This window comes from Podarcis gaigeae (assembly GCF_964106915.1).
Source record: "Podarcis gaigeae genome assembly, chromosome: 6".
Lineage (NCBI taxonomy): Eukaryota > Metazoa > Chordata > Lepidosauria > Squamata > Lacertidae > Podarcis > Podarcis gaigeae.
This window is the reverse complement of record NC_139682.1, coordinates 66,453,833-66,479,754: the sequence shown is the minus strand read 5'-3', so window position 1 is coordinate 66,479,754 and position 25,922 is coordinate 66,453,833. Positions and strand designations below refer to the sequence as shown.

The 25,922-nt window shown below is 42.2% G+C and overlaps 1 protein-coding gene and 1 long non-coding RNA gene across 2 annotated transcripts in view; both read left to right on the top strand.

Annotated features, from left to right (window-relative positions):
• Positions 1 to 22,326: 22,326 nt before the first annotated feature.
• Positions 22,327 to 23,619, top strand: LOC310846710. The gene is made up of 3 exons (XR_014565498.1): positions 22,327 to 22,478; positions 23,370 to 23,387; positions 23,506 to 23,619. It is a non-coding gene; the product is annotated as an uncharacterized lncRNA (long non-coding RNA).
• Positions 23,620 to 24,284: 665 nt separating this feature from the next.
• The window catches only part of LOC310847732 (vitellogenin-1-like), a gene marked incomplete at its 5' end in the record, with an annotated part of 33,007 nt that continues 31,369 nt past the window's right edge, over positions 24,285 to 25,922 (top strand). Inside the window, 2 exons of the mRNA XM_083745790.1 lie at positions 24,285 to 24,401; positions 24,876 to 25,127. Coding sequence (XP_083601916.1) covers positions 24,285 to 24,401; positions 24,876 to 25,127 — 369 coding nt within the window. The remainder of the gene's footprint in view (positions 24,402 to 24,875; positions 25,128 to 25,922) is intronic.

Sequence of the window (25,922 nt, the reverse complement as noted above, 5' to 3'; positions counted from 1 at the left end):
TGTCTGTTACATTTCTTTTCTTTCAAATAGGAAGGCCAGCTCAAGATAGTTACTGAAAGATCTTTAAAATACATATAGTGAAGGAGCCTTTGTTTGCAAGTACACCTTTTCCCCATCTTTACAGCCTTCTGACATTTGAGATGTCATGCCGTATCATTTTACTGCCATCTGCTGGATAATCCTTGTGAAGCAACCTAAACAGCAGAAATGGCTGTAGGTGGAGAGTTCTAAACCAAACATGGACCAAATATTGACCCCCAGTTTTCAGGGAGGTGGTCATGCCTTTAAATATGAGAGGACCAATGGTATTTTTTAGTTGCTTTCATAACACAATAACAAAAATTTGAAATGACCCTGAGAAGACGAATTGGTGTTTTTCATAAATCTACAGAATGGGATTTTGTCGAATATATACTGTATGCTTTTGTAAGCAAATTCCCCTAGCAGAAAGTATATATAAACACACACACACACATTCTTTTCACTAATATATGTGCCTTTATGCCCACTTTATTTTAGTATATGCATTTTTGTATTGCATTGCAAAAATTTTGCATTGCAAAATTCAGAAACGTTTTGAACGGTGGCTGCATTTCAGTTCCTGTACTTACTGTTTTAGGAAGCATGAATTCTGTATGTTTGTCTTTAAATGCAAATTGATATAAATTTCTCCCTCATTTCTATTCTTATCCCATCCAGCACCCAACAATTCTGCTCTGTAAATGCTTCCTCAATCCCGCTTTTCCTCACTGCTGTATTTCTTGCAGTCTCAGACCCAGCTGGAGAGAGGGCAGCAAAAAATATTGGAAAAGAATCTGTGAATATAAGAGGGGCAAGTGCCCCTTGCTGACTTTCCCCAGAAAAGGTAATCCAATTGTCGCAATGTTCTACAAGGTGCATTTGGGGAGCCTGCATGTTGGCAGAAGAAGAAGAAGAAGAAGAAGAAGAAGAAGAAGAAGAAGAAGAAGAAGAAGAAGAAGAGGAGGAGGAGGAGGAGGAGGAGGAGGAGGAGGAGGAGGAGGAGGAGGAGGAGCAGCAGCAGGAGGAGGAGGAGGAGGAGGAGGAGGAGGAGGAGGAGTTTGGATTTGATATCCCGCTTTATCACTACCCTGAGGAGTTTCAAGGCGGCTAACATTCTCCTTTCCCTTCCTCCCCCACAACAAACACTCTGTGAGGTGAGTGGGGCTGAGAGACTTCAGAGAAGCGTGACTGGTCCAAGGTCACCCAGCAGCTGCATGTGGAGGAGTGGAGACGCGAACCCGGTTCACCAGATTTCAAGTCTACCGCTCTTAACCACTACACCACACTGGGTTGGACATGGGTTCAAAAGCACTCTGCCCACCTGTGATTCCCAGCAACTGGTGAGGCATAATGCATCTGACAGTGGAGGCAGAACACAGCCATCATGACTAGTAGCCATTGATAGCCTTGTCCCCCATGAATGTGTCAAATAAATAAATAAATGTCTGTTAGAGCTATCCAAACTAATGGCCTTTATTGCAGGAGCAAGCTCCATAATTTAACTATGTACTGAGTCAAGAAGTATACAGTCAAATTAGAATTACGAGACAAACATTAGACAGAGAATCCAGTATATGCTTCAGAGTGGAACTACCCTATACCTATGTACTTGGAAGTAAGCCCCGTTGAACTCAATGGGGCCTACTTCTGAGCAGTCATGTATAAGACGAAACTGTTAATGTGTCTGGGGACTGCAGTGTTTCGATAAAGGTGCTTTGTCATAAACACTTACATACCAGCCTTAGGAGCCATTGAGCTGACATAGCTTTAAAGGAAAAGATGGCCCAGAAAGGGAATGCAGCTGTTTCAGTAGAAAATAAACACACTTGAGTTCTAGAAAAGACTCTCATATAAAGCGTCCCCTGAGGTCAATAAAAGAAGAAGCTTAGAATCTGAGCTAAGCACCTTCCATCAAATAATATCTCAACAAAAGCATTAATTTAAGTGGTGCCTCTTGGGGAAAAGAAGGCCCGGAATCCATCAGTGTGGAGAAATAAAAAGCCAGCTTTCAGTAAATTCAGACACAATATTTCTGATCTTTGAAACCACAGCATGGAGGATCAGAAATGGACTTGTAGTTTGCCAGCTTCCAACCATGGTTTTCCACCCTGTGTGGAGTGCATGTTCAGACTACAATTTGCTGGTTCAGTTGTAATATAAATATATATCCCTATACAGGCATTGGTTAATTATATCTATGGAGGGGCTGCCTCTCCACCTTTGACCTTTTTGTACTGCTTGAGAAGATCTGAAGGGCAACTGTACATTCAGTTGAACATTTCTGCAGTCTCTCCATGATGGAGAACCCCACACAATTGTAGGAATGTCCAAGGTGGAGGGTCCTGTGCCATAGTCCCTTTGTGGATACAGTTAACAATGGCTGATTTGGATTTGCCTGAATTAGGAGAATACAAGTGTAGGAAGGGGAGGACACATGAGCACAAATTTTCTTCTTGATATTCGTTTAGAATACTGGTAACATAATGTGTGAGAGAATGACAAAGAATTCAGTGTTTATTATGGTAATATGCATACACACAAAGAGCTTTGTCATGGAAAAAGGCAATACTAAATTCAGACCTTAGGGAAGAATAGTTCACTGTTTTCTGTTTAGCTATATGCATGCACATACAAAGGTGTTCCTCCACCTCTCCCCCTTCTGATATCAGGCATGAAAGAAACAACAGAATAACAAAAGAATTGGTTGGGGAAAACAGTTGGGCTTTTTTGGATTCCCAAAAAATCCCCTGTAATCCCTTTCTGGGGCACAGAGGCAGATTCTGGGAGTGGGCGAGATTCTGAGCCTTAGGCTGTGGAATGCTCTCTCCAAAGAATTTGGTATGACTAATTTTTGGTGTGTTAATATTTTTGGTGTGTTAATATTTGGCTGCTCTTGACTGCTCTTTAGTCATTTTCTTTGAAAATTGTGTTTTTTTAATGGCTATATAGTTTCATGTTATATGGTTGTTGCAAATTGTTCTGAGCACTTTATGGAAAGGTGGGATATAAATATTGCCATAACAAAAGGAATAAAGGGGAGTTCCAGGGAATTACAATGACACTTCAAGGGAATTTAGATGACATTTTAAGGCACAGCCATAAATGCCATGCGCTGCAGAAGTAAACAGAATTCTGTCCACCTGCTCTAAAATGCAAGGAAAGTACTTCTTTCAGCAAAGTGACACCTGTACTGGAGAAACCAGGAATTATGTCTGCGAATGAAGTCAGTGATTGCTTTAGCTTTGTACCTGTAAATGCTGTTGGGTCACCCTGAATTTCTTTAAAATAAAATAAAATGGTATGTTGGCAAACTCTGCTTTTAAGCAAACTTTCATCAGACCACTTTGACCTGTTCCCTGTCTCCCTGTCAGAATTATTTGTTCTTTCATGGTGCCCAGAACAATTGCAGGGTAAAGGTTTGTTTACTCTTTTGCATCCTATTCAAATCATTTACTTTTATCGCTGTGCAAAGCTGTTCAAGGGGAATATGAGGTGAAGATATAACTACAGACCAGGAATAACAGCTGCACATTTAAAATAACCAGAAACAGAATTTTAACCATTTTGGTTGCACTGAAATCGAAAAATATGTCATCATATCTACTATACTTGCATTTTGGTCATGAAATTACTTCAATTTAGTAATAGAATGGTTGCCGACAGGGATAGGATATTGCATTGTCCACTTAATTTTGCATTATTATGCATTATTACAACAATAGAAGGGTTCTTATTCAGCTTATGTTTTGGATCTCTTGTATACAACTGCCCAGCTATTAAGAACCTGTTAAATTGTATTTTCTATTTATCGCTCCCCCAAATACAAGGTTGTTGTTGTTTAGTCGTCTTAGTCGTGTTCGACTCTCCGTGACCCCATGAACCAGAGCACGCCTTGGAAACTGTCAATTTCTTCTCCTTTTATATGTCTATAGAGTTTTCTTGGCAAAATACTTGGAGTGGTTTGCCAGTTCCTTCTCCAGGTGGATCACATTTAGTCTAAACTCTCGGCTATGACCTGTTGGTTTTGGGTGGTCCTGCATGGCATAGCTCGTAGCTTCTTGGAGATATTCAAGCCCATTCGCCATGACAATGCAGTGATCCATGAAGGGGGAAATACAAGGTATGTGGTGTCAAATGTTCATCCCAAATAGCACATAGCCTGAGGAATGGCTGATGTTGTTGTTCCAGCACTAAATCCACTTGAAGTAGAAACAGAGAAGGAGGAGGGTTTTGCCACGTGGTCTAAACAGTTTGCTCTAAGATCAGCCCAAAGTGCTTATAAAGGAGACCTGAGGAAGCACCATGGCCTGTTGCTGCAGTTCATCCATCTCCCTTTCAAGACTCTTGCACTGTGTGTCTTTTGGGAAGCTGCAGGCAAAAGAGGCATCTCTTTTGCTGAGGTGCAGTCATACTTCATGTTACGTTTGCTTCATGAAACTTTTTTTCAGGTTGTGTCCCGCAGTGATCCGGAAGTACCAGAAAGGGTTACTTCCGGGTTTCGCCGCTCACGCATGCGCAGAGTTGTAAAATGACGTCATGCGCATGCACAGACGCGCTGCTGTGGGTTGCGTTCTATTCATGTTGTGAACGGGCTTCTGGAACGGATCCTGTTCGCAACCAGAGGTACCACTGTACTGTATATATCAGCTCTGACAGGCTACTTAGATGATCCAGTAGAAGCTTTCCCAAATAGGAGAAAGGAAGGCAGTTCCCCTTATTTCCCCCCTTTCCCATGTAGCCCCTTGCACTCCTCCCCCCCCCCCCCGCAAAAAAGCCCCATTGCTCCAGAGGGATGGAGGATCCCTTGGAACCATTTGGGAGGTGAAGAGAGGGAGGGAAATTTGCACAAACCTCTCTTTCCTCCCCCTGATTACAGAAGCCTCCTCTAGAGCAAAGAGCCTTCCATGAATGAAGAAAACAACAACTGGGTGGAAGCCAAAGTATATAGCTTCTTCACCTCTTTTTATTATCTGTCAATCTATCCAGTAACCAGTCTCCTGGCCGGTCTTCAAAATGACAAGCATGACACATACACATTGTTCTCTCAATTTGGGACAGCTCATGGGATAAAGATCTTCTTAAAGAAGTGATGACATCTCACTGTGTGTACCGCTCTCTGTCAGGCTGGTTTCTTTTTATAGCAAAATTGTAGTTTGAAGATTTCATACAGTACAGCGCAATGGGAAATGTTATGAGGTTTGTAATTTCCATAGGCTCTCCTGCCTGAAGTCAAAAGAGCAGCAGAGAGCATAAGACAAAATTGTATGTGCACTTGTCCAGGAAAATAATTGACGGATGGAGTATGAGCAGCCCTCCAGGAGGCAAATGGAGTTATTGGTGATCATGTCAGTGATCATGTTGATGCTAAGGATTCACCATCCATGCATTATTTAAAATGATGTTAATTCTCCATCAAGCAATCACCTGCTTAAAAATTGCTCTGACTGTGGGTAATAACAGCAAGAGCAGTTTCAGTCTCAGACATGTGTGCTTGGGACACACTTTACATTGGGAAAATGATCAAGTGTATTGCTCATAACTACTGCATAAAGCACTGGATTGTATCCCATGCTGAAGTCATTTAATGGTACACTTGTTCCATTGGTGAACTGTTTTGAGCCAGTGTGACATTGTTGTGCAAGAGAATGCATAAGCAGGTTTCTGATAATTTTACTGCAATGAGTTTCCACCAGTGCAACTGCTGCATTGGATTCTTCTGTTGTACAACATTAAAATTCACCTTTCTGCTAATGCAAAAGACCTTGCAAAACAACTTCAAAACTACAGTGTAATAGGAACTGTTTGCTTCCTTTGGCAGAATCTTTTCAACAGAAATGGGAGGGAGACAGCAGCAGAGAACTACAGTCCATCATCCTAGAACATCTATGGGAGTGAATGCCAGGATGCTTCGTGATCCACCGGAATTACAACCTTCCCTACATCACATCAAGCTCTCAGCTGGTCAGATTTCATTCAGTAACAGGGCACAGCCGAGGGAGTCGGTAAAAGCTCTCCATTTGAATGCAATCTATATAGGAAAAATGCTTCGCCTAGGTTGTTTTATCCTCTTTCCAGCCACCTTCTGCCATCCCATTGCTCTGCTGTCTCTCATCGAATCACAGTCCTTTCAATGCAACTTCATTCAACTCATTTTTACCACACATCCAGAGTCCTTCTTGTATCCTGTCTGGAGTTTTTTTTCACTCTAACAATCAGCATGGGGTTCCTCCTAAACTGGTTTTTACCAGCTTTGTGGTCAGGTAGTTTTCTTGCATACGTGGTACTAGCCTCGCTGATAATGGGTTTTACAGAATTCCTACATCATCAGCCCATCCCTCTGTTTCTTTCCATGTGCTCACTGGTGAGGCTGACCTCCATACACAAAGATGAGCAGGGGAAAGTGGTACATTTAAGAAAAGGTAGCATGGTCAGTTTAACTATAGCATTTTTTAATCAACTGGCAGCCTTAACTGTTTTTACGATTATTGGCAAGCAGATGTTTTGGAACATTTGGTTTTGTATTTAGTGCACTTAAGCAGATGCAGAAAGGTGTTAACTAGGTATAGGAAAAGCTTGCAATGTGAATGCTAAAATGAAATCAGGATGCATCCCTGACTATCAGATGTATTCTCAATTATACCATTCTTTCCAAACCGTATCATTCCAGCAGTTACAACAGAAACAAGCACTACTTTCCCTCAGCAGTGCACTTTGCCCAGTGCTATGTGAAATTTAGCACTTAACACATCTCACTTTCTCCTCCACCTTTCCCTCTTGCCTTATTTCTTGTCATTTTTCAACAGTTTTACTTGCCTTAGATCAAGGGTTCATGCAAAACATTGGAGACTGTCATGTGGACTGGCAAAAGGGACATTGCTATGTATTAAGCAGGGCAGCATAAACCAGGTCAGCAAAAATGTACAGAATTTAGTTCACCTGAATTACCTACAGAAATTGACACAGTGCAGGTTTTGAATGTTATGGCAAGAACCTGTAACCACAGGACACTTTGTGGGAAATAGAAATACATTTTCTCAGTTTCTCAATAACATGCCAGCCTTTCTAGGTTTCAGCATGAATACCATGCTTTTCTAGCATAGAGTTTCTGTGTTACTATATAAAGGAAACAGCCCTTCAACCAAGGATAACAGGGCAGTTTACATTATTACAAATGTGAACACTTTTATACTGAGCTTCTTCAACAAGCAAGATCAGGGTTGTTTTTTGTTGTTTAGTCGTTTAGTCGTGTCCGACTCTTTGTGACCCCATGGACCAGAGCATGCCAGGCACTCCTGTCTTCCGCTGCCTTCCACAGTTTGGTCAACTCATGTTGGTAGCTTCGAGAACACTGTCCAACCATCTCGTCCTCTGTCGTCCCCTTCTCCTTGTGCCCTCCATCTTTCCCAACATCAGGGTCTTTTCCAGGGAGTCTTCTCTTCTCATGAGTTGGCCAAAGTATTGGAGCCTCAGCTTCAGGATTTGTCCTTCTAGTGAGCACTCAGGGCTGATCAGGGTAGGGTGCAATAAAAACACAATAAAACCCAACAATATGCAAGGCTGTATAAAAAACAGCAAAACCAAAGCAGCAATTGTTCAACAACAAAGCAACAAGAGACTCTGACCAAATGTCGAGCAAATTTCTCACTGAAAGCCCACATGCCTTCCACTGCAACTCTGCATTAAACTAAATGCTTAGCAGGGCACATTCCCATTTTCCTTCAAGCTACAAAACAATATGTGCTGCAGAAGGGTGAAGTTAAGTTTCAGATTTGTCTCTTCCCTGGAATAGACATGTGGCATCTGTACAACCAAAACTACCAAGTCTCTGTGCTGTATTCTCAGGCCAGACCTGCCTCTGACGTCTCATGCATAAGGCCTTCTCTACAGTCATACATATGCAGTGCAAAGATGTCATTGGCTGTGGAAGCCCAAGCATGCAATATCAGTAAGAGAGCCAGCAGGATGGCTCTAGTTTTACTTCAATTTGTCAGTGCCTTACACTGTGACATTCTTCTCTATCCACAGGCCTCATATGTGCTACCCACCCTTTCACAGACTATTTCTATGCCCCATTACAAAGGCCATAACACACAAATATCCTACATGCATCTAACAGACTGGAGGTGATATCTAACCAAGCTAAGACTTCCTAGTTTAGGTGTGGAAAACTTTTTCATCCCAAGGGCCACATTCCCTTCTGGGAAACTTTCTGAGGGCCACATTCTAGTGAAATACCCTCCAACATTCTTCAGATGAAAATAGGGACATTCTATTCTACATCAGTACCCACTTGCGCCCCCTATATACACGCACTTCCGATTGAATATGGGGAAAGGGTGGGGCTGGCTGAACTGCCCCAATGGTTGTTACCAAGAGGAGCATGTAACAATACTCTGCCAGCAAATGTCTTGGTTATATGGGGGAACCTTGGATGATAAATGGTAAAATCATGAAGCTTCCATCAGCCAGCCTTCGGCAGCAGAGGAAGCACCCACACCAGATGTTTACAGGGCTGCAATTCCACACCAGCAATGTAGTCTCTTTGGGGGCAGTTGGAGACTCTGCAATGGTGAGGCAGAGATGGCAAAACTGGCAAAAGTGGGTAAAGCAGTGAATGCAAATATTACCCTTGCACAGGTTCCTTGCAAGCTCACACACTTTTCTCTGCATCCAGACAGGCAAGAAGCATGATCAGAATTCCAGAGCACATTCCAGGCAGACCAAAGCGCTTGGGTGCAAATCAGGACTTGCAAGGCCTGTGGCCTGGGGAGAGAGCCATGCAGCAGATAGAGAATCCTGCACGGGCAACTTTGGTCCCTGTGTCTGAGGTTCTCCATCCATGTTCTAATTCAAGGAAGAGGCATTTGACATATGGTACATTAACCCTCTGTTAACTTGCTGCTTTGCTACAAGACTCCAAAATATTGCTATGATTTATTTTAGCATTATTGCATTTGTGATTTTAGTGTGTTTGGTTATCAAAGTTAAGGCTATTTTGCCTTTAGTTTGTAGTGAAGCTGTGTTAAGTGTCTACTCACTAGCAGCTCCAGGTGTCGCTTATTTTAAAGCACACTTCTTGTTTTACCGACACCGTCACTTTCACTCCTTGCATTAAGTACCCCCGTTTCCTAGCATTGTACTAACTCAGCCTGCTCTATTGAATTGCAATCACACACCCTTGTCCATTGTGTTAGGTTAGCACCTCCTTGGCTATAATAAGTCTGAAAGAGGGAAAAATCCTAGGCTCACCTCATCAAATGGAACTTTTCGGCGACTTATTAAAAGAACCCCTGTGGTATTACAAAATGCAGGTTTGCTGTCATCTGGCTAAAAGATCCTTTTAAAAACCCTTCATTTTTATGTGTGTAAAGGCAATTTCTCTGCTTAAACTCTTTGAATTCAGACTAAATGAAATCAAGTGTTTCGAAACTTTTTTTTTAAGGTGCCCCAAAGGCTCACTCGTGTACTGTTGAATGTAAAGAACTATGAAGCTCTCACATAGCTCCCCTTCAATGAGCTCATAGAAAATGATTCCTTCATTACTCACCGCCAGATTTTTGTGAAATTGAATAAAATCAGGTTTAGATGGAAAGTAAGAGCTCCATCCTTCTTGATCATGAACACAGCCCTCTAGAGAAACCTCTCTTCGTGATTACCTGTTCTGTAATGAGGTTAATACCTACTGTAGCGGGAGAGTTCCCAATTAATGTGGAAAGGACAGGGGAGGGAGCAGAGCTATAAAATTATTCCCGGTGTTAATCGGTTTCCTAACATGGGCCTGCTGTTGTTGTTTGTTGCTGTTGCCAAGCAAAATGTTAGAAAGATGCACATCTTTCCTGGCATTAAATCCTGAAACCTAGTAGCCCCTGCTTGCCCATTCTGGGACTTGCCAGGCTCCTTTAATGCTTCATTCACCGTCTCTGATTCCTGCAACTGTTGACATCCGATGAGCACTGTGTAGCATGATAGACAACTTCTTCTCTGCTCTCATTACTGAACCCTGTGCCAAATTCTCCTACCTTAATCACACAAGGAAAAATATAACATGCCTTGCTACCACTGAATTAGAGACCCATCTAACCTGACTTTGACTGTCTCCTGACCTCTCATTGCATGCTAGAATCACAATCTTGGGAAGCCCAGTTTACTTCAAAAGTGCCCTACATGTGATTAGGATGTGAATGGGGCTATTGTTTTGCACACTTCACCCAATAATGATTCCAGTGTATGTGATAGTTCCTGTGTGCCTGTTGAAATAATATCAAAACAGGAATATTTACATGGCCTGCATTAGTCCACCAGTGCAACTACAATAATCAGCTCCTTGTGCAGATCTACTGTGTGCACAGAGCTCCTGCAAATACACTTCCATGGAAAGGTCATCTCTATTCGCAAATGCATGGTGGAATATCTTGACTGAAAACTCTCACAGTGCAGCCGGTAGCTCCATTGCAAATCTGTATGTAAAAATATCAGCATACTCTAAACACATGGATTTGTGCCTTCTTAGCTAATATGAATATTAAGGTTGCCATATCTTGAAGAGCAAAAAAGAGAACAGCCAAGCCGCTACCAGCCTGAGCCAGGGAAAGAGGTGCATGGGTGCCGGTGCATGGGGCCACCATGCCCGTGCCCCTCTTTCCCTGGCACAGGCTGGCAGCAGCCACAGCATGCAGAGTAGCTCAAGCTGCCCAAGCCCTTTAAAATGTAAATATCCACCCAGATAGGCATGTTGGCCCCTCAAAAGTGAACATATCTAGGTTTTCCCAGACTTATGGCAACCCTAGTGGATATAACCTTAGCTCCTCTGTGTAATTTTGTCACATTGGGACCATTTTTTAAAATAAAAGAAATTAATTACTCTTCGAAATAATATGCAACTTGAAATTGGCAAATATTCTTTGGTTCTCTTGAACTGGCCCAAAAGTGAATTGGTTTGTGTCTTTAAAAAATCAGAAACAAATCAGTTTATTTTCCATGTTCCAGCCTCCTAGGAAGACTTACTACAAAGAAATGTGCATAGGATTACACTGAGTGTCTATAACCATCTGCATGCTTATTTCTGAGTCAGTCTGGTTGAACACAGCTGGGCTTACTTCCATGTAAAAGTGCACAGCATGCTGTTTCTTGATACTCTGCAATAATTCTGTCCTATTGCTTGTGACCTGCAGTCACTGTGTCCATGACCATTATTTGTACTGGCATATCCATGTGTGCTGCTGTCTTAATATTTTACGGTGATTCTCTTATCAGTTGAGTCACTGTGACCTGGTACCGTAAAATCCAAAGTATCATATTTACCATTTTACCCATCCATAAGCAAATCAAAATTGAACACATAACCAGCTATTACATAATTACTTTTGCTTTCCGAAAGAGGGGAGCTGCTAAGGGCACAGGGCTAAACTGGTTCTATACCCAAACTCTGACTTATTGTATCCATCACCAATAAGTGTTTCATCTGTGTTCAGAGAGCAAAACCTATTGAGCCACAATCTGCACCCTACCTAGGTTTTTAATAAAGGCTGGTGTGGATTATGTTGCTTGTGCATTAAGAACAACACGGGGGAGGGGAGCTTGTTGCAGCGCAGGAGGAGGGGGACATCATCTCTGCCCCTTGACCCTCCTCCCATGTGCTTGCTTCACCTTCTGCTTCTTAACTTCTCTCTGCCTCTATAAGATGCACTTTTTTTCCTCCTAAAAAGTAAGGGGAAATGTCTTTGCCTCTTATGGAGCAAATGTGTGGTTGATCGCTGGCTCCCTTTCTGGCCCCGCTCCCTTGCCCAGGCCTCCATTGTTGAATGTTCTGCAGAAGGAGGCTGTTTGTTTCCCCAGTGACATGTGACTGGCTGATTAGATTATCTGTCTGGAAACTGTAGAAATGGCTCCCTTTCCTTTCCTAAAGAAGCTGCAGAACTGTGAGTTGAACCCCATAAAAACGAGGGTTTTCCCCTTTGCAAAAGAAGCTGCACAACTTTGAGCTGATCCTCAAAAAAATGGGGGTTTTCCCCTTTGCAAGAATCTGCACAACTGTGAGTTGACCCCCCAAAAATGGGGCTTTCCCCCTTTCCTCCTCTAAAAACTAGGTGCGTCTTATGGTCTGGTGCGTCTTATGGAGCGAAAAATACGGTGGTTGTTGTCCCACCGCCATTTCCTGGGCTCCAAGACTCCTTCCCTTGGTGGTTCCCCAGCTGGTTCCTTCCACCATTCCTCTGCATCCAACCAGACCATGACAACTGTGCACCAGACTACTGTGTGTTCTGCAAGGCTTTGCCGCTGGTCTCTCTCCACCCCTAGGGGCAGGACACGCCAGCAGCAACTCTTTGCAGCTAAATGCTGTGTCCCTGCTGCCACCACAGCCTCCCTTAACTGAGTTGCTTCTCCACCAGCAGTGAAAGTGGTGAGATGGGCTGGGAACCCACGGAGGCAGCACCTCTTGCGCTTCCACCACCTGAGGCGAGTGCTTCACCCTGCCTGATGAGTGGACCAACTCTGATGGAAATGGTGAAAGTGACAGTCTGCGCTTGAGGTATTGGTCAAACAAACCATGCTCATAACAATGTTATTGGTCCTTAAAAGGCCAAACTAAGGTATAACACAATAAACATGCCTATATATAAAAGACAAACTACAGTTTTTAAAAACTGTGTATGTAAAAGGAAAACTACAATGTTTTTTGTGTGTCTAAATTGGACAACAAGCACAAAGGCCTGCTCCAGCCAGTAAACCAGAATAAAACTGGCCAGTTATATGCCTTGACCAAGAGAAATTGATGGGCTCACAGCCTGAAGCACACCTGGGGTTAGGAGGCACATTAAAATGCCAGTCAAAAGAATGCCTGGGCTTATGTACCCAAAGCTGGGCACTTTTGGTACTGGACCTACAATGCAAACCTGGTCAGTGGGATCCTAGGATTATAATAGACTGCCTGGATTTATAATTGATGCCCAGGGCAGGTTGCTAAAGAGCAGGCCACATAACTACTGTTCCTTCCCAGCAGGGGGCTGTGCATTGTAGCTCCTGTAACAAATGTGGGGGGGGGGGAGGCCAGAGATGGAGAAAAGGAAGCTGTGAAAGCCGCTTGCTATATACAGCTAAAATTCAAACCAATGCTCAAGAAACAGGCTGTGAATTGCTGTTTTCACATGGTGTGTTTCTGCTACTGCCATTCTAGTCTATATCAGCAGACCAGCCCTTCTCCTGGCTGCTGTGAACTCAGCCCTCCCTCCTCTGTGCTGCTAACAGCTGTCCTTGGCTGCCAGACAGAATATCTCCTTACATTATCTCTCTCCAATGCAAAAGAGGGAAAGGGGTGGGCACAGCTCGTGCCTATGTGCCCTCAGCTGCTCCACTCCTCATGTTGCCACATACTGCATGCTGTGCTTGAGGGTGCCCATTCACCTACAAGCAAGATGGAGGCTGGGACTGCTTCACCAGACTGCAAGCACACCCTATGGCCTGATACAAGATTTGGCATGAAGTGCAAATTAAAATGCATTGTGGAACACATTTTAATTTATTAATTGAATGTTTTTTTAAAAAAAAGAGAGAGAATCAGCAGTAAACATAACATCATGCTATTGTATAAATGTAACACATTCCTTCTTTATCTGTTAAAATATAGTATTGTGACTTATTTATACTTTCCCAAATCCCATGGATTGGCTCAGAATAGACTTCTGGTGATTCTGGGTTAACCTAACACGAGAGTTGGCCCATCTCTAACAGACACACAATGTGAACTAGGGAGTGCAACAAGAATAGGGATCCTTAGAATACAACTCTCATGCGTATATTTAATGTGTGGGAAGGACATCAGGGCCATTCCCACTGAACACAGAGGGTTCCCTTCACACTGGCATCCTCCTAGATAATTTCCCACTTAATTTCTGGACATTGAAGGGTGGGGCTAGTAGATACATGGAGGTTATGGACCAGGCAAGCAAGCAAAGTCCTGCAGTCCTAGCAGATGTTGGCTATAAGCTTGTAAGGGGTTCTTCTGAACACTAATGATAACAGCCATCATTTGAGCTCGGTCACATGGTGTCAGGGAACTGCCATCACAGCTAGCAGAGGAGGCGAGACTCAGCAGCAATGCTGGAGAGGGGCCAAGCAGGGAGAGAGGCGAGTTCCCGGCTGGGGAAGATAATCAGCGCTACACCAGGGATAGAGGGGGGCTGATGGGGGAAGTGGAGAGGAGGCTCCAGGACTCTTCGCAGGAGACCAGCGAGGAGAGCACAAGTCCTCCACTGCCTACGCCCACCCTGCGCAGAAGACTTCTGCGTAGGGAAAGTAGGCGGCGACTTGGCGTCAAAGAGCTTCTTTGCTGGAAGAGGTTCAAGAAACGCCCACTGACGGATACTGCCAGCGACTGAACAGCCACGGAGTGGAGGGCTGTCTAGAGGGAAACGGCTTAACCAGGCAAACTAGCCCAGAAAGGTGGTAACTTACGCACAAGCAACCCTTAAAGCCATTACACATGGGAAGAGAAAAGTCTACATATGGCTGCAGCAACTAACCAACTATTGATACTGTAATTGTAAAGAACGCAGAAGTGAGAAATTGTACTCTACAATTTAGTTCGTGCTTTCTATAGCTTTTGTATTATAGCTATAGAACGGCATTATCGTATTTGTATTATCTTATTATCATATTTGTATCTGTATATTATCTGTATAACACACTGCGCATTTAAAAAACTGAACTCTATCTACACTGCTTTCTAGTTCTTCCATGGTTAGATTACAAAGGCTCCAGTCTAAACCTGGGAATAAACTTCAAACACAGTGGGACATACTTCTAACAAGGCATAACATTGTGATGAACATAGCATGGTTGGAGATAGTAAGACTTACTACAAAGGAAGTGTGCATAGGATTACACTGGGAGTCTATAATCATCTGCATGCTTATTTTTGAGTGTGACTGGTGGAACACAGCAGGACTTACTTCCATATAGAGGTGCACAGTGTGCTGTTTTTGATACCCTGCAATGATTCTGCTGTCTTACTTGCAATCACTGGGTCCATGCCAATTATTTGTACTGGTAAATAAGCATGTGCAGCTGTCTTCATATTTTACACTGATTCTCTTATCAGTTGAGTCACTCTGACCTGGAAGAGTACTGAAAAATCCAAAGTCTCACATTTACCATCTTGCCCATCCACAAGCAAATTAAAATTGAGCACGTAACCTGCTATTACAAAATTATATTGGCTTTCAAAGAGAAAGAGGGGTGCTAAGTACACAAGTACACCTGCTGAGGAGTACACTGGGTCTGTGTGATCCACAACATTAAAGTCCGTGCAGAGCTTGTCTGAGGCCTGGGGCAAGAACCTTGATGAAATAAAGTTATAAACTCAAACAAAAAAGCAGCCAGTCCCTGGTGGGGCCCGCTGGTCAGCTTAGTCCTCTGAGGCCCAGGGCAATTGCACCTGGCTGTCCCCCTTCTGCATGGGCCTGACAACATCACACATGCTGCCATATTGGCCCTGTCAGAGAAACAGTTAGGCAGTGGGTTGTGTAAGTGCACTAACACAATATAGAATCCCTATCCTGTTCTAAGTCACCAACACCAGGTCCATTTGCCCAAAATGAGTAGACTGCAGGGAAGGGAGAGAAATGGGATCAAGAATGACGACAGCAAAAACTTCTCCTCAATACCCACTGTGACTCTGTCTGCTGGACTTCCTCCCTATTTTGGATTTTACCTAATATGGTGGGGGGGCAATTCAGGTGAACCTCCAACTGAGGAAAGGGTTTGCAAAAAAGGTGATCTGTACCACATTGAGAGAGGGGTTACCATGGTAGTGGGGTGACTTCTTACTTTTCCAATGCCTTTATTTTAAGATTTAGAATCTACCAGTTATGTTGATAGACCTGGCACTGTGAGTAATAGGGCAGACCTTTGGTCACTGCTAGTGTCCTTCCTTCCTACAATGCCTCTGTGAAGGGCACTAGCATGTCCATTCAATTCCATTTCTTTGTTCATTATACCATTTTATATCCTACCCTTTCAGTCAGGTTCCTAGGGTAAGTTACTACGAGATTTGAAATTAGGAGACAGTTTTTAATACTAAAAAAGAACACCTGCCAAAATTCCTCTATAGCAAATGGTTCCACTTCCAGGCACCTGGGGATGGAAAGATCTGTCTGTTCTTTCAATTTATCATATTTCTTCCTTTTCTTTTTTCAGCATTAATATTTTTATTAAAAGTTTTTCATGATTCAATAAGATATAGAGAACTAATGTAAATTAAAAAAAACACAGAAAAAACAGCAAGAAAAAAAATAGAATGCGGAGTCCTCTCTTAAATGTACCGTATTTTTCGTCCTATAGGGTGCACCGGCCCCTAGGACGCACCTCGTATTTTGGGGGGGAAATGAATAAAAAAAATTATTTTCCCCCCCAGCCGCGGCTGCAGCCCCAAGCCTTGCGCACACCTGCCCGGAGGGCGCCCTGTGCTTCAGGCTGCAGGCTGCCGCCCCAAGCCTTGCGCGCCTGGCAGGACCTCCCGCCGAGCGCGCGAGGCTTGTGGACACCCACCCGAAGCAGGGGGCGCCCTCCGGAGGGCGCCCTGTGCTTCGGGCTGCAGGCTGCTGCCCGCAAGCCTTGTGAGCCCGCGGGAACTCCCGCCGGGCTCACAAGGCTTGCGGATAGCTTCCTGAAGCCTGGAGAGCTAGAGGCATCAGTGCGCACCGATCCCTCTCACTCTCCAGGCTTCAGCGAAAGCCTGCATTCGCCCCATAGGACGCACACACATTTCCCCTTCATTTTTGGAGGGGGGAAAGTGCGTCCTATGGGGCGGAAAATACGGTAGTTCTTAATCCTTACCACCCACAGAAGGTAGTAAGGCCCTTCCTGCTCTTGGCTGGTATCTTTCCTTTCTCCTCCCACTCTCTCTCTAGGAGACCAATATTTCCCTGCCTTCTACCCAGGGCCCCTCCTTCAACAATCTACCACCCCCACACAATTTCCAATCTTAAATTCAGTTCCCCCACATTCCTGCAGCAATTTATGAATTTTTTTTAATGCTCTAGAAAATTCATCAACTTTTTTTGTGGATTTCTCCAAATAAACACATTTGTGTATGCAATTTTCACTAAGGTACACATTTCTGCAAACAATGGTTCCTGATATAATGCATTTTGTATGTTATTTTCTTGGATATATTCAGTGTCATGCACATTTTATCCCAAAACATGATTTTTTGTAAACATTGGTTTTGTTGGAGAATTGAATCACAAAATTCAGATAAGCGCAAATTTTAAGATGTCTGTGTTTTTGTTCTCATATTGTTTTGGAAAGTGCAAATTTGATAAATTTGTCTTTGATTGCAAACATAATCTAATTCCTCCCCCATTCATACTCTGCACTTTCTTTTCTAGTATGCTTTGTGTACTGTTTAATCCAACCTGAATGATGGCTACCTTTTAGGATAATGTCAAATCAGAGATGTTTGTTGAACTCTTGTCCTAACTTGTCCACTCCCTTTCTTTAGCACAGGTCTGTGCCGTCTTGGCAGTTTATATGTTGAGACACAATGTATTTTAATTTATTTATTGAAGGCTTTTTTAAAAAAGGAGAGAAACAAACAGGAGTAAACATATCATAAAACTATTGCATAAATGTAACGTATTCTTTCCTTATCTGTTAAAATATAGCATTGTAGCATATTCATGCTATCCTTATTTTACAATATATATTTAAAACTAAACTCTGCCTTCAGTTCCTTTTGATTTTCATATGTTTAGATTACTGAGCCTGCAGTCCTAAGTGCACTTACTTGTAGTATGTCTGATTGGACCCAGAAAAGACCTTCACCCTCCAGGTAAATATGCACAGAATCACACTCTGGGTCACGGGATGCCCCTGTTGTTGCTGAAATCCTGGGAAATGGGTTTTCATTGCCTTTAGATTAATGTTAATACCTATTATTTGTACTGGCACAAAAATGAGTGTCGCTGTGCACATTTTATCAGTGGAGTCTCGGTGACCTGGTACTTTGGGATACAAAGTGACATATTTCTTTTTATTTAAAACGTGGGTATACTGCCTGATAATATTTTTAAATATTAAGCTTAATTCTATTGGCCCTCACTCATGCCTTACTGCATTTAGGCACTGGTTGAGCATGTCTGCAGTGTCAACCAAGGACAACGTGACGCACATCTGGGTGTCATCAGCACACTGGTGACACTTCACCTGAATCCTCAGATACCCTTTCTCAGAATCTTTATATATGAATGAGCATGTGGAATAAGCTGCATCCTTGTGAGACCCCCTGCAAAGGCAGAAGTCCCCCAGTGCAACTCTTTAAAGTGACCCTGTCAGTAGGAGCAGAACCAGTCTAGCATCATGCTATGAACTCCTAACTCACAGAGCCAATCCCAAAGGATACAGTGGTCCCTGGTATCAAAAGCTGCTAAGAGGTCAAGGAGAATCAGAAGTGTCACACTTCCCCTGTCTCTCTCCTAGTAGAGACCATCTATCAGGATGGTTGAAGTTGCTTTGGTACCAAAACCAGGTACCTACAATAAGATTAAAATTGGTCTCAATAATCCATCTCATCCCACAGGGTCTGGAGGAAGATGGCCAGCATCCACCTGAGCACCTTAATAAAAAAGGGGATATTTGTGATTGGCAACGCTTGTTGCAATCACCTGGTTCAAAGGAGGCCTTTTTTCATGAGCAAGAATGATGGGTGAGAATTTAATTGATACACTATCCTTTCCAGAAAGATTTAGATCCATCTAAATTTCACCAGAAAATGATCTAGGAATGGGGACATTCCTACTTCCACAACTACTAACAACTCCTTGTTCAGCACCAGGGCTACCATATGGCCTGCTTTGTGTGTCAGAATGATATGCTGGCATAGCCCCATGGCTATCATGATGATTCCTCTTCCTTTATTGGCCCCCATACAATCCATCGCTGACTCCAGACACCTGTCCAACACCTTCACAGCATCTCCTGATTCAGATGGAATGGAGAGATGGGAGTGCATGCTCTCAACATACTGATGACACTGTACTCCAAACCTCTGAATGAGAGCTCCCAGTGGTTTCATATAGATGTTAAACTGCATAGGAGACAGAATGGACCCTTTGCGGACCACACAGCCCAAAAGCCATGTAGCTGAGCAACAATCTCCTAATACTATTTTCTGGTAGCAATCCTGCAGATAGGAGCAGAACCACTGGAATACAGTAGCTCCAACTCCACCTGCTTCAGAAGAACCCCATGGTCAAAACCACTGGAAGGTCGAGGAGAACCAACAGGGTAGGATTCCCCATCTGTCTCCTAATAAAGGGAGAAAGAATCTTAGAGGCTTCAGGGAAGGCTACGTAGCACACAATGGTTTGCCCACTCCTCATCTCTCAGTACCTGCTGCCTGAGGTGCTGCTTCACATTGCCTCATGATAGAGCCTATCCTACTCCACAAAAGCAGTGAGATTAGAATTTTCTAAACCCTGGGAACAGTGAATGAAAAACAGACAATATTTTAACCCTTCTTTAGAAACAGGATAAATAAACTCTCAGTGCTTAACTATCTGCATCCATGCAAGCATTTTGGCTTTTTTGTTTGGGAGTTATTTTCCTAATCCCTGCTTTGTTGTTTGGCATTATATGAACAGTATGAAAATGGTCTCACTGCACCATAATTTAACAATGTGAATATAAAACATGGAGACTTCAGGGCTCTTGTTGGCAATCCAGCAACAGATAATAAGACTCCTGTTACGAGAGAAGAATATGCTATGGAAGGACAACAATAGTAGAAGGGATCATTCTCATCAGGTTTATTCATGTTTCATTTATGGAGAAAGCACTTTGTAAATCCAAATCATCCACCTCTATTGCACCACAACCCTCATAAGCATACACAGGCATCATGTATTATTTTACTCTCACCTTCATGTATTGAAATTATGGGCAATTATGTTCACATATTGGGTGCATTGCAGGTGAGCTGTTTTTTAAACAGTAGCACCGTGAAGTTCTTCATTCTTTCTTTGATAAATTCATGAGCAACCATGCTTCACTTTTGTCCTCCAAGCGTTTTTTTAAAAAATAAATTGTGAATTACTTATGCATTATTAACTATAATAGTTCCTTGACTGAGCAGTTCTATACTTATTATTACATGATGGGATATATAGCCCTGCTGCAGGGTTGGAGAAGCCGCCATATCCAGTGGAGAAGCCACCATATCTGAGAACATTCCAAAATGGTGGGTAAATGACAAGATGCACAGTCCCTGAAAACTCTGCCAGTGCCCACCAATCAGGGACTGTGCTGACAGTGAAACCTCAGACAGAAGCAGCCAATGAGCTCGTTACAGTAAGGACATCTTCCCTTACACATAACATGCAAGACAATTCTAAACCTCCATCAGTCCCAGTGGTACATCCAGGAACAACTTCTCTACTGCAAGTCCCCAGGCATACGGATAGACATGGGTTCAAATCCTCTCGTGCTACTCACAAGGATGGTTTTCAAGGCACGTAACAGAGCCCCCAACTCCATGTGCAAGGCACACACAGCCCTCCAAGGACAAGGGTTCAAGTCCTACCCAGGGAGGAACTCTCCTCTGACAAGCAGCCAAAGGGTGCGGCAAGAACATGAGAAGAGAAGCATTGCATTAACAATGCCATAGGACATGGAGTTGGTAGGCGCTCACATTTTGCATATCTTGGTGTGGGGAGAATCATGTCGGGAGCAAAATAGAGGGAGTGCCTGGAGCTCCAAGCCACACTGTGAACACCACACAGAGCAGTACTCAATCACAGTAGCAGAGAGGAATGAGACACATCATCGGACATTTGTCTATCCCTGTCCCCATCCCCAATTGAAGAGATGCTTGTCACCATAAATCTAAATCACAGTCAGCTACTTTTAGATCAGGGGTCAGCAAACTTTTACAGCAGGGGGCCGGTCCACTATTCCTCAGACCTTGTGGGGGGCCGGACTATATTTTTTTGGAGGGAGAGGATGAACGAATTCCTATGCCCCACAAATAACCCAGAGATGCATTTTAAATAAAAGCACACGTTCTATTCATGTAAAAACACACTGATTCCCAGACCATCCGCGGGCTGGATTTGGAAGGTGATTGGGCTGGATCCGGCCCCGGGGCCTTAGTTTGCCTATGCATGTTTTATTTTAATTTATTTTAATCATTTTTATCAATTTTCCAATAAAAAAACAGCCAATTAATATATCCAATCATAATCCAATTAAAATAAAAAACTAAAATAAAAAAGACCAAATTATAATCCAAATTATAATTATTGATTTTTAGATGCTTCCCAAAGCTTTACCCCATGTTTTCGCATCTTCCCCTCGTGTTCTTTATACTTCCTTCCTTCATTCACCTGTCCACTCATTCACCTCCAGCAACGAGGCACTCTAGCAGCTCCATCTTTGAACAATCCGTGCAATTTTCATGCTTTCAGAGCATAGCAGTTGCGAAGCTGAATGGCACTCTTGATAATACACTGCAAATGTGCTTCCTTTTTATTTTGCATAGCTGACTGGTTCACACGCTCAGCAGAATTCAGGTGAACTTGCACGGCAATAACCGCCTTCATTATTCCTGTAGATAGGTGACACAACTCTGAGTAAATGTAATAATATCATTATAGAGGAGAGACAGCTGCTGATAGACCCTCCAATAAATAGAAGCTCAAGTTCAGACTCAAGGGCTTCAGAAACCCAGTGGGCTTCCATTCATATTCTAAATCAATCAGCAGCTGGAGAAACTTTCTTCTTTCTCTGCTTCTCAGCTCAATAAGCAGCTGTTAGGTATAAGGCATCTTCCTATGTAATGAATAATAACTCTCTGAATTATTTGAAGTTCTTAACTTCTGACATATACATAAAGCATACACACACACACACACACCAGTATTACACTTTATTTAAGTTACTGAAGTTTAAACCTGGCGTGTGTAGATACAGGAATAATATTTTTAATCATAATCATAAATTTCTTATGCCCTAGCTATCTTACTAGGTTGCCTAAGCTTCTCTGGGTATCTTCCAAGAAACATATTTGATGATATGCACTAACATCAGTCTAGCAAAACAGATAGCTTTGAACTCACCCCTCTCCTTTTTTAAGTTTAGTTGTGACTGTTTTTATTAAATCTGTACCATTTTATTTCCCATAACTATAATTTATTAGAATTTTGCTTTCTTAGTTTACATCAAACATATATTTGAGCAAAGTCCTGCCATGGTTTTGTAATATCTCTTTCTGACCCAAGCAATGTTTGTTTGCTTGGTCAATCAATAATGTACCCAAAATATGCTGGTTCATCAAAAAAGATGTCCAAGATAATCATGTGACCGAATATCCCTCACTATAAAAGTGGCAGCAACCCATTCAGCTGTACCTTCCTCATCCATGATGAAGGCCTTAATTCTAGCACTGGCATTGACCCTTGTGGGTAAGTATAGATGTACTATCTGTCAGAAATGTTGGGGGGAAAGTGTTATAGAAATTTCAAATGTAAAACAGTACAGTGGTACTTTGGTTTACAGACACTTCAGGTCACAGATTCCGCTAACCCATAAATAGTACCTCGAGTTAAGAACTTTGCTTCCGGGTGAGAACAGAAATCGCACAACGGCGGTGCTGCAGCAGCAGGAGGCCCCATTAGCTAAAGTGGTGCTTCAGGTTAAGAACAGTTTCAGGTTAAGAACGGACCTCCAGAACGAATTAAATTCTTAACCTGAGGTACCACTGTACGGTGCTTGTTTCATAGCTCTCTATTATAGCAGATAATGGGGTGTGGTTCATTCTGGCTCATTCCAACTCAGACCCATTGAAATCAGTGGGTGGTATTCAGTCTGTCTCAGAGCAGACCTATTAAAATCAATGGATATAATGTATTTTTCCGAGTATAAGACACCCCTGTGTATAAGACGCCCCCTATTTTGGGGGGCTCCAAATTAAGAAAATGGGAGGAAATTGCCCCATGTATAAGGTGACCCCCCCTTTTCTTAACATAATTTTAAAAGAAAAAAACCTAGTCTTATACACGGAAAAGTACAGTACCTTAGTCACATCCACTAATTTCAATGTGTCTGGTCTTCTCTGAGTATGACTGAGTGTGAACTTAAAATTATTTTCAGTAAATGGAAAATACCTAAAAGGTTTGAATGAATAAAACAACATTTAAAAAAAAACTCTTTTTGGCACAATTTGGAAGATGCTTAACTGTAAATAAAACCTCTAAGCAGTTTACAAAGATTTCATGCCTATATATTCCCCCCAAAAACATGAAGTACAAATATTCATGGAACAAATGCATTTAACTTTATTTTTTATCTTTCAGGTTGTCAGCAACAAAAACGTAAGTATCTAAAAAAGAAGTACGCAATCTTGAAAGCTGTTTGGCAGTTTTAGAAATATTTGACGTGATATTTTTCACATGTTGCCTATAATATTTCTTTGGATTTCCCTCCCTCCAGAAACTGAAGGTGATGTTGCCACATATGCAGTCGAATTTCAAAACACGATCAGACTCCCAGGAAAAGGTGCAGGAAGCTCTGGACTGAAATTAAAATGTAAAATTGCCATCGGCCAAATTGCACCAGACCGTAAAGTTCTACAGGTAAGGGAACTTTTTCAGTCTTGAAAGTTAACTTTCTCTGTGAGTTTTTAAAGTTGAGGGGGAAATAATTCAATTTTGTCATGCAACTTGCATAGACTTTACGTTATTATTATTTATGCAATGACCGAAATTCCTTTTCACACATTACCAGGCAATTCTCAGTCAGCTCAAGCCAAACTCAGGCTTGAAGGATTTATTCTGCTTAGTGGTCAAAAAGACAATAGGATGTAATTTCAGATGCACAATAATTTTATTGTGGCATCAATTCAATTGCTCTCAAACTGTGATGCCTTGAAAATTATTTAATCAGATGGTGGTTGTAACTAATAAACAAAGACTAACGCATTTTCTAACAAAGTGGGATGTCATTGAATATTGACAATTCTTAATTTCATGTGGCTACTTCAGTACCTGCAGAGCGCAAATGATATTCTATGCACCACTCTGCATATTTTGAGCAATCTGGTGACATTTAAATATCTTTTAAAAATAACAAATGCAGCATGAAAACCTTTGCTGCCTTTTCCTACTGAAATTTCAGGGGAGGAGTGAGAAAGGGTTTACCCATAGGTTTGCAGCAGAACCCATTGTTCCCTGTCATCCTGTCCTGGTGTCAGACGTAACCCTGTTTACATAATGTCTGTAGCAAAGGGTCTAAGACAACGCCATTTCCATTCCATAGACCTGAATGTCTGTACCATTGCTAACTTTCCCCAGATGGTAGAGATGCAAGAAGCTGCAATAGGAGTGGTGGCAAGTGAGAGAACTAAGGAACAGAAGGAAGCAGCAAGACTGCTTTGGTTAGCTGATCAGCCTGTCAGCCCAGGACAAAACTGGCCTCTTGGCAAAGGGGAAGGGTCCTATTATCATACTACATTTGTCTTCACTTGTAGTGTTCTTGAAAACTCTTAAAGGTCAAGTCAGTGAAACTAAAATGGCTCGTTAGCGTCACTTCAGCATTCTTTTAGGCTTCCGACTTCAAACAGCTAGCCTTAGATACAGTAAAAAGATTCTAACACATGTAATAATGAAGTCCTGTCATTAACATGAATATGTAGTTTACATGTGGTGAAATAGATGCTAGGTGGAAAACATTTAAGCTCTAATTTGTGTGGTTTTGAGAAGGTGTGGTTTTGAAGACTGCCGTTTAAATAACCTACAGTACATGGATTCCAAAGGGAGGTGGAAAATAACATGAAATTTACTCTTCGTTTGTGTGTGTGACAGCTTCATAGCGTTGAAGTGCTTGAGCTCAATGGCATCCAGCCACAGCAGGACTTCAAGCAGTCATCCAAGCTGACCAAGATGTTTGAGGAAGACTTACCTGGCATAGTTACATTTCGCCACAGGAAAGGCTTTGTTGATGACATCATGGCTTCAGGACACTTCTCAGAATATAAACTTGGTGTCTACAAAGGACTTCTGAACAACCTGCAATATTCCATGAAGCTAGACCAGAAAAGCTACAACTTAAGAGAGGTGAACTTTTAATTTCCATTGCATCTGTAGTACTGTGGCTTTTATTTTCACACCAGGCACTTACAATTATATGTTATTTTTATTGGTATTCTCTCTACTGCTGAGAATTTCAAAGAACTTCACGTACATTTTATCAGCAGTCCTTTCAATAGCTGTAAGATGGCCAGTTTATTTCAATATAATAGTTTGCAGGTGGGTGGGGAGCAGCTGTAAACTGAACGAATGTGTCTTACTTAAGGCTACTTGCTGAGTTTGTAGCTCATATTTGAACCAGCACATCGCTGTTGACGTTAACTACTTCATATTCCTCCAATACCACAACAAAGTTAATAGACCAATATGGATTATAAATATATAGAAATAAGCAGGAGTCAAACTTCCATCCCTAAAATGAGGCTCATGCACTTGAATTCAAAGAATGAATTGGAGTCAACAGATAAACTTCTTAGCTCTGGTTTAGATCATAATGATCAAATGATGTGGTCATTCCACACACACACACACACACACACACCATAATTTCTATTTGCAGTTGCAAATACCTAATCTCCTACAAAATAAATCTGTCCAAGTTAAAACTGCCTTGGGGATAAGCTTGCAATAAAGTGATGTCAGGACTACACTGTGTTAAATTGTAATTTGGCTCATATTGAAATCCTGACTACAGACTACAGTTAATTTCACTTCCACAGTCCCATATTTACATTAATCAAGCCAATTTTGATTCAGATGTTGATATTTGAAAACGTTTGAAATTATTTTTGGGGATGAAATTTAGAATAGGGTTGCTTTAAT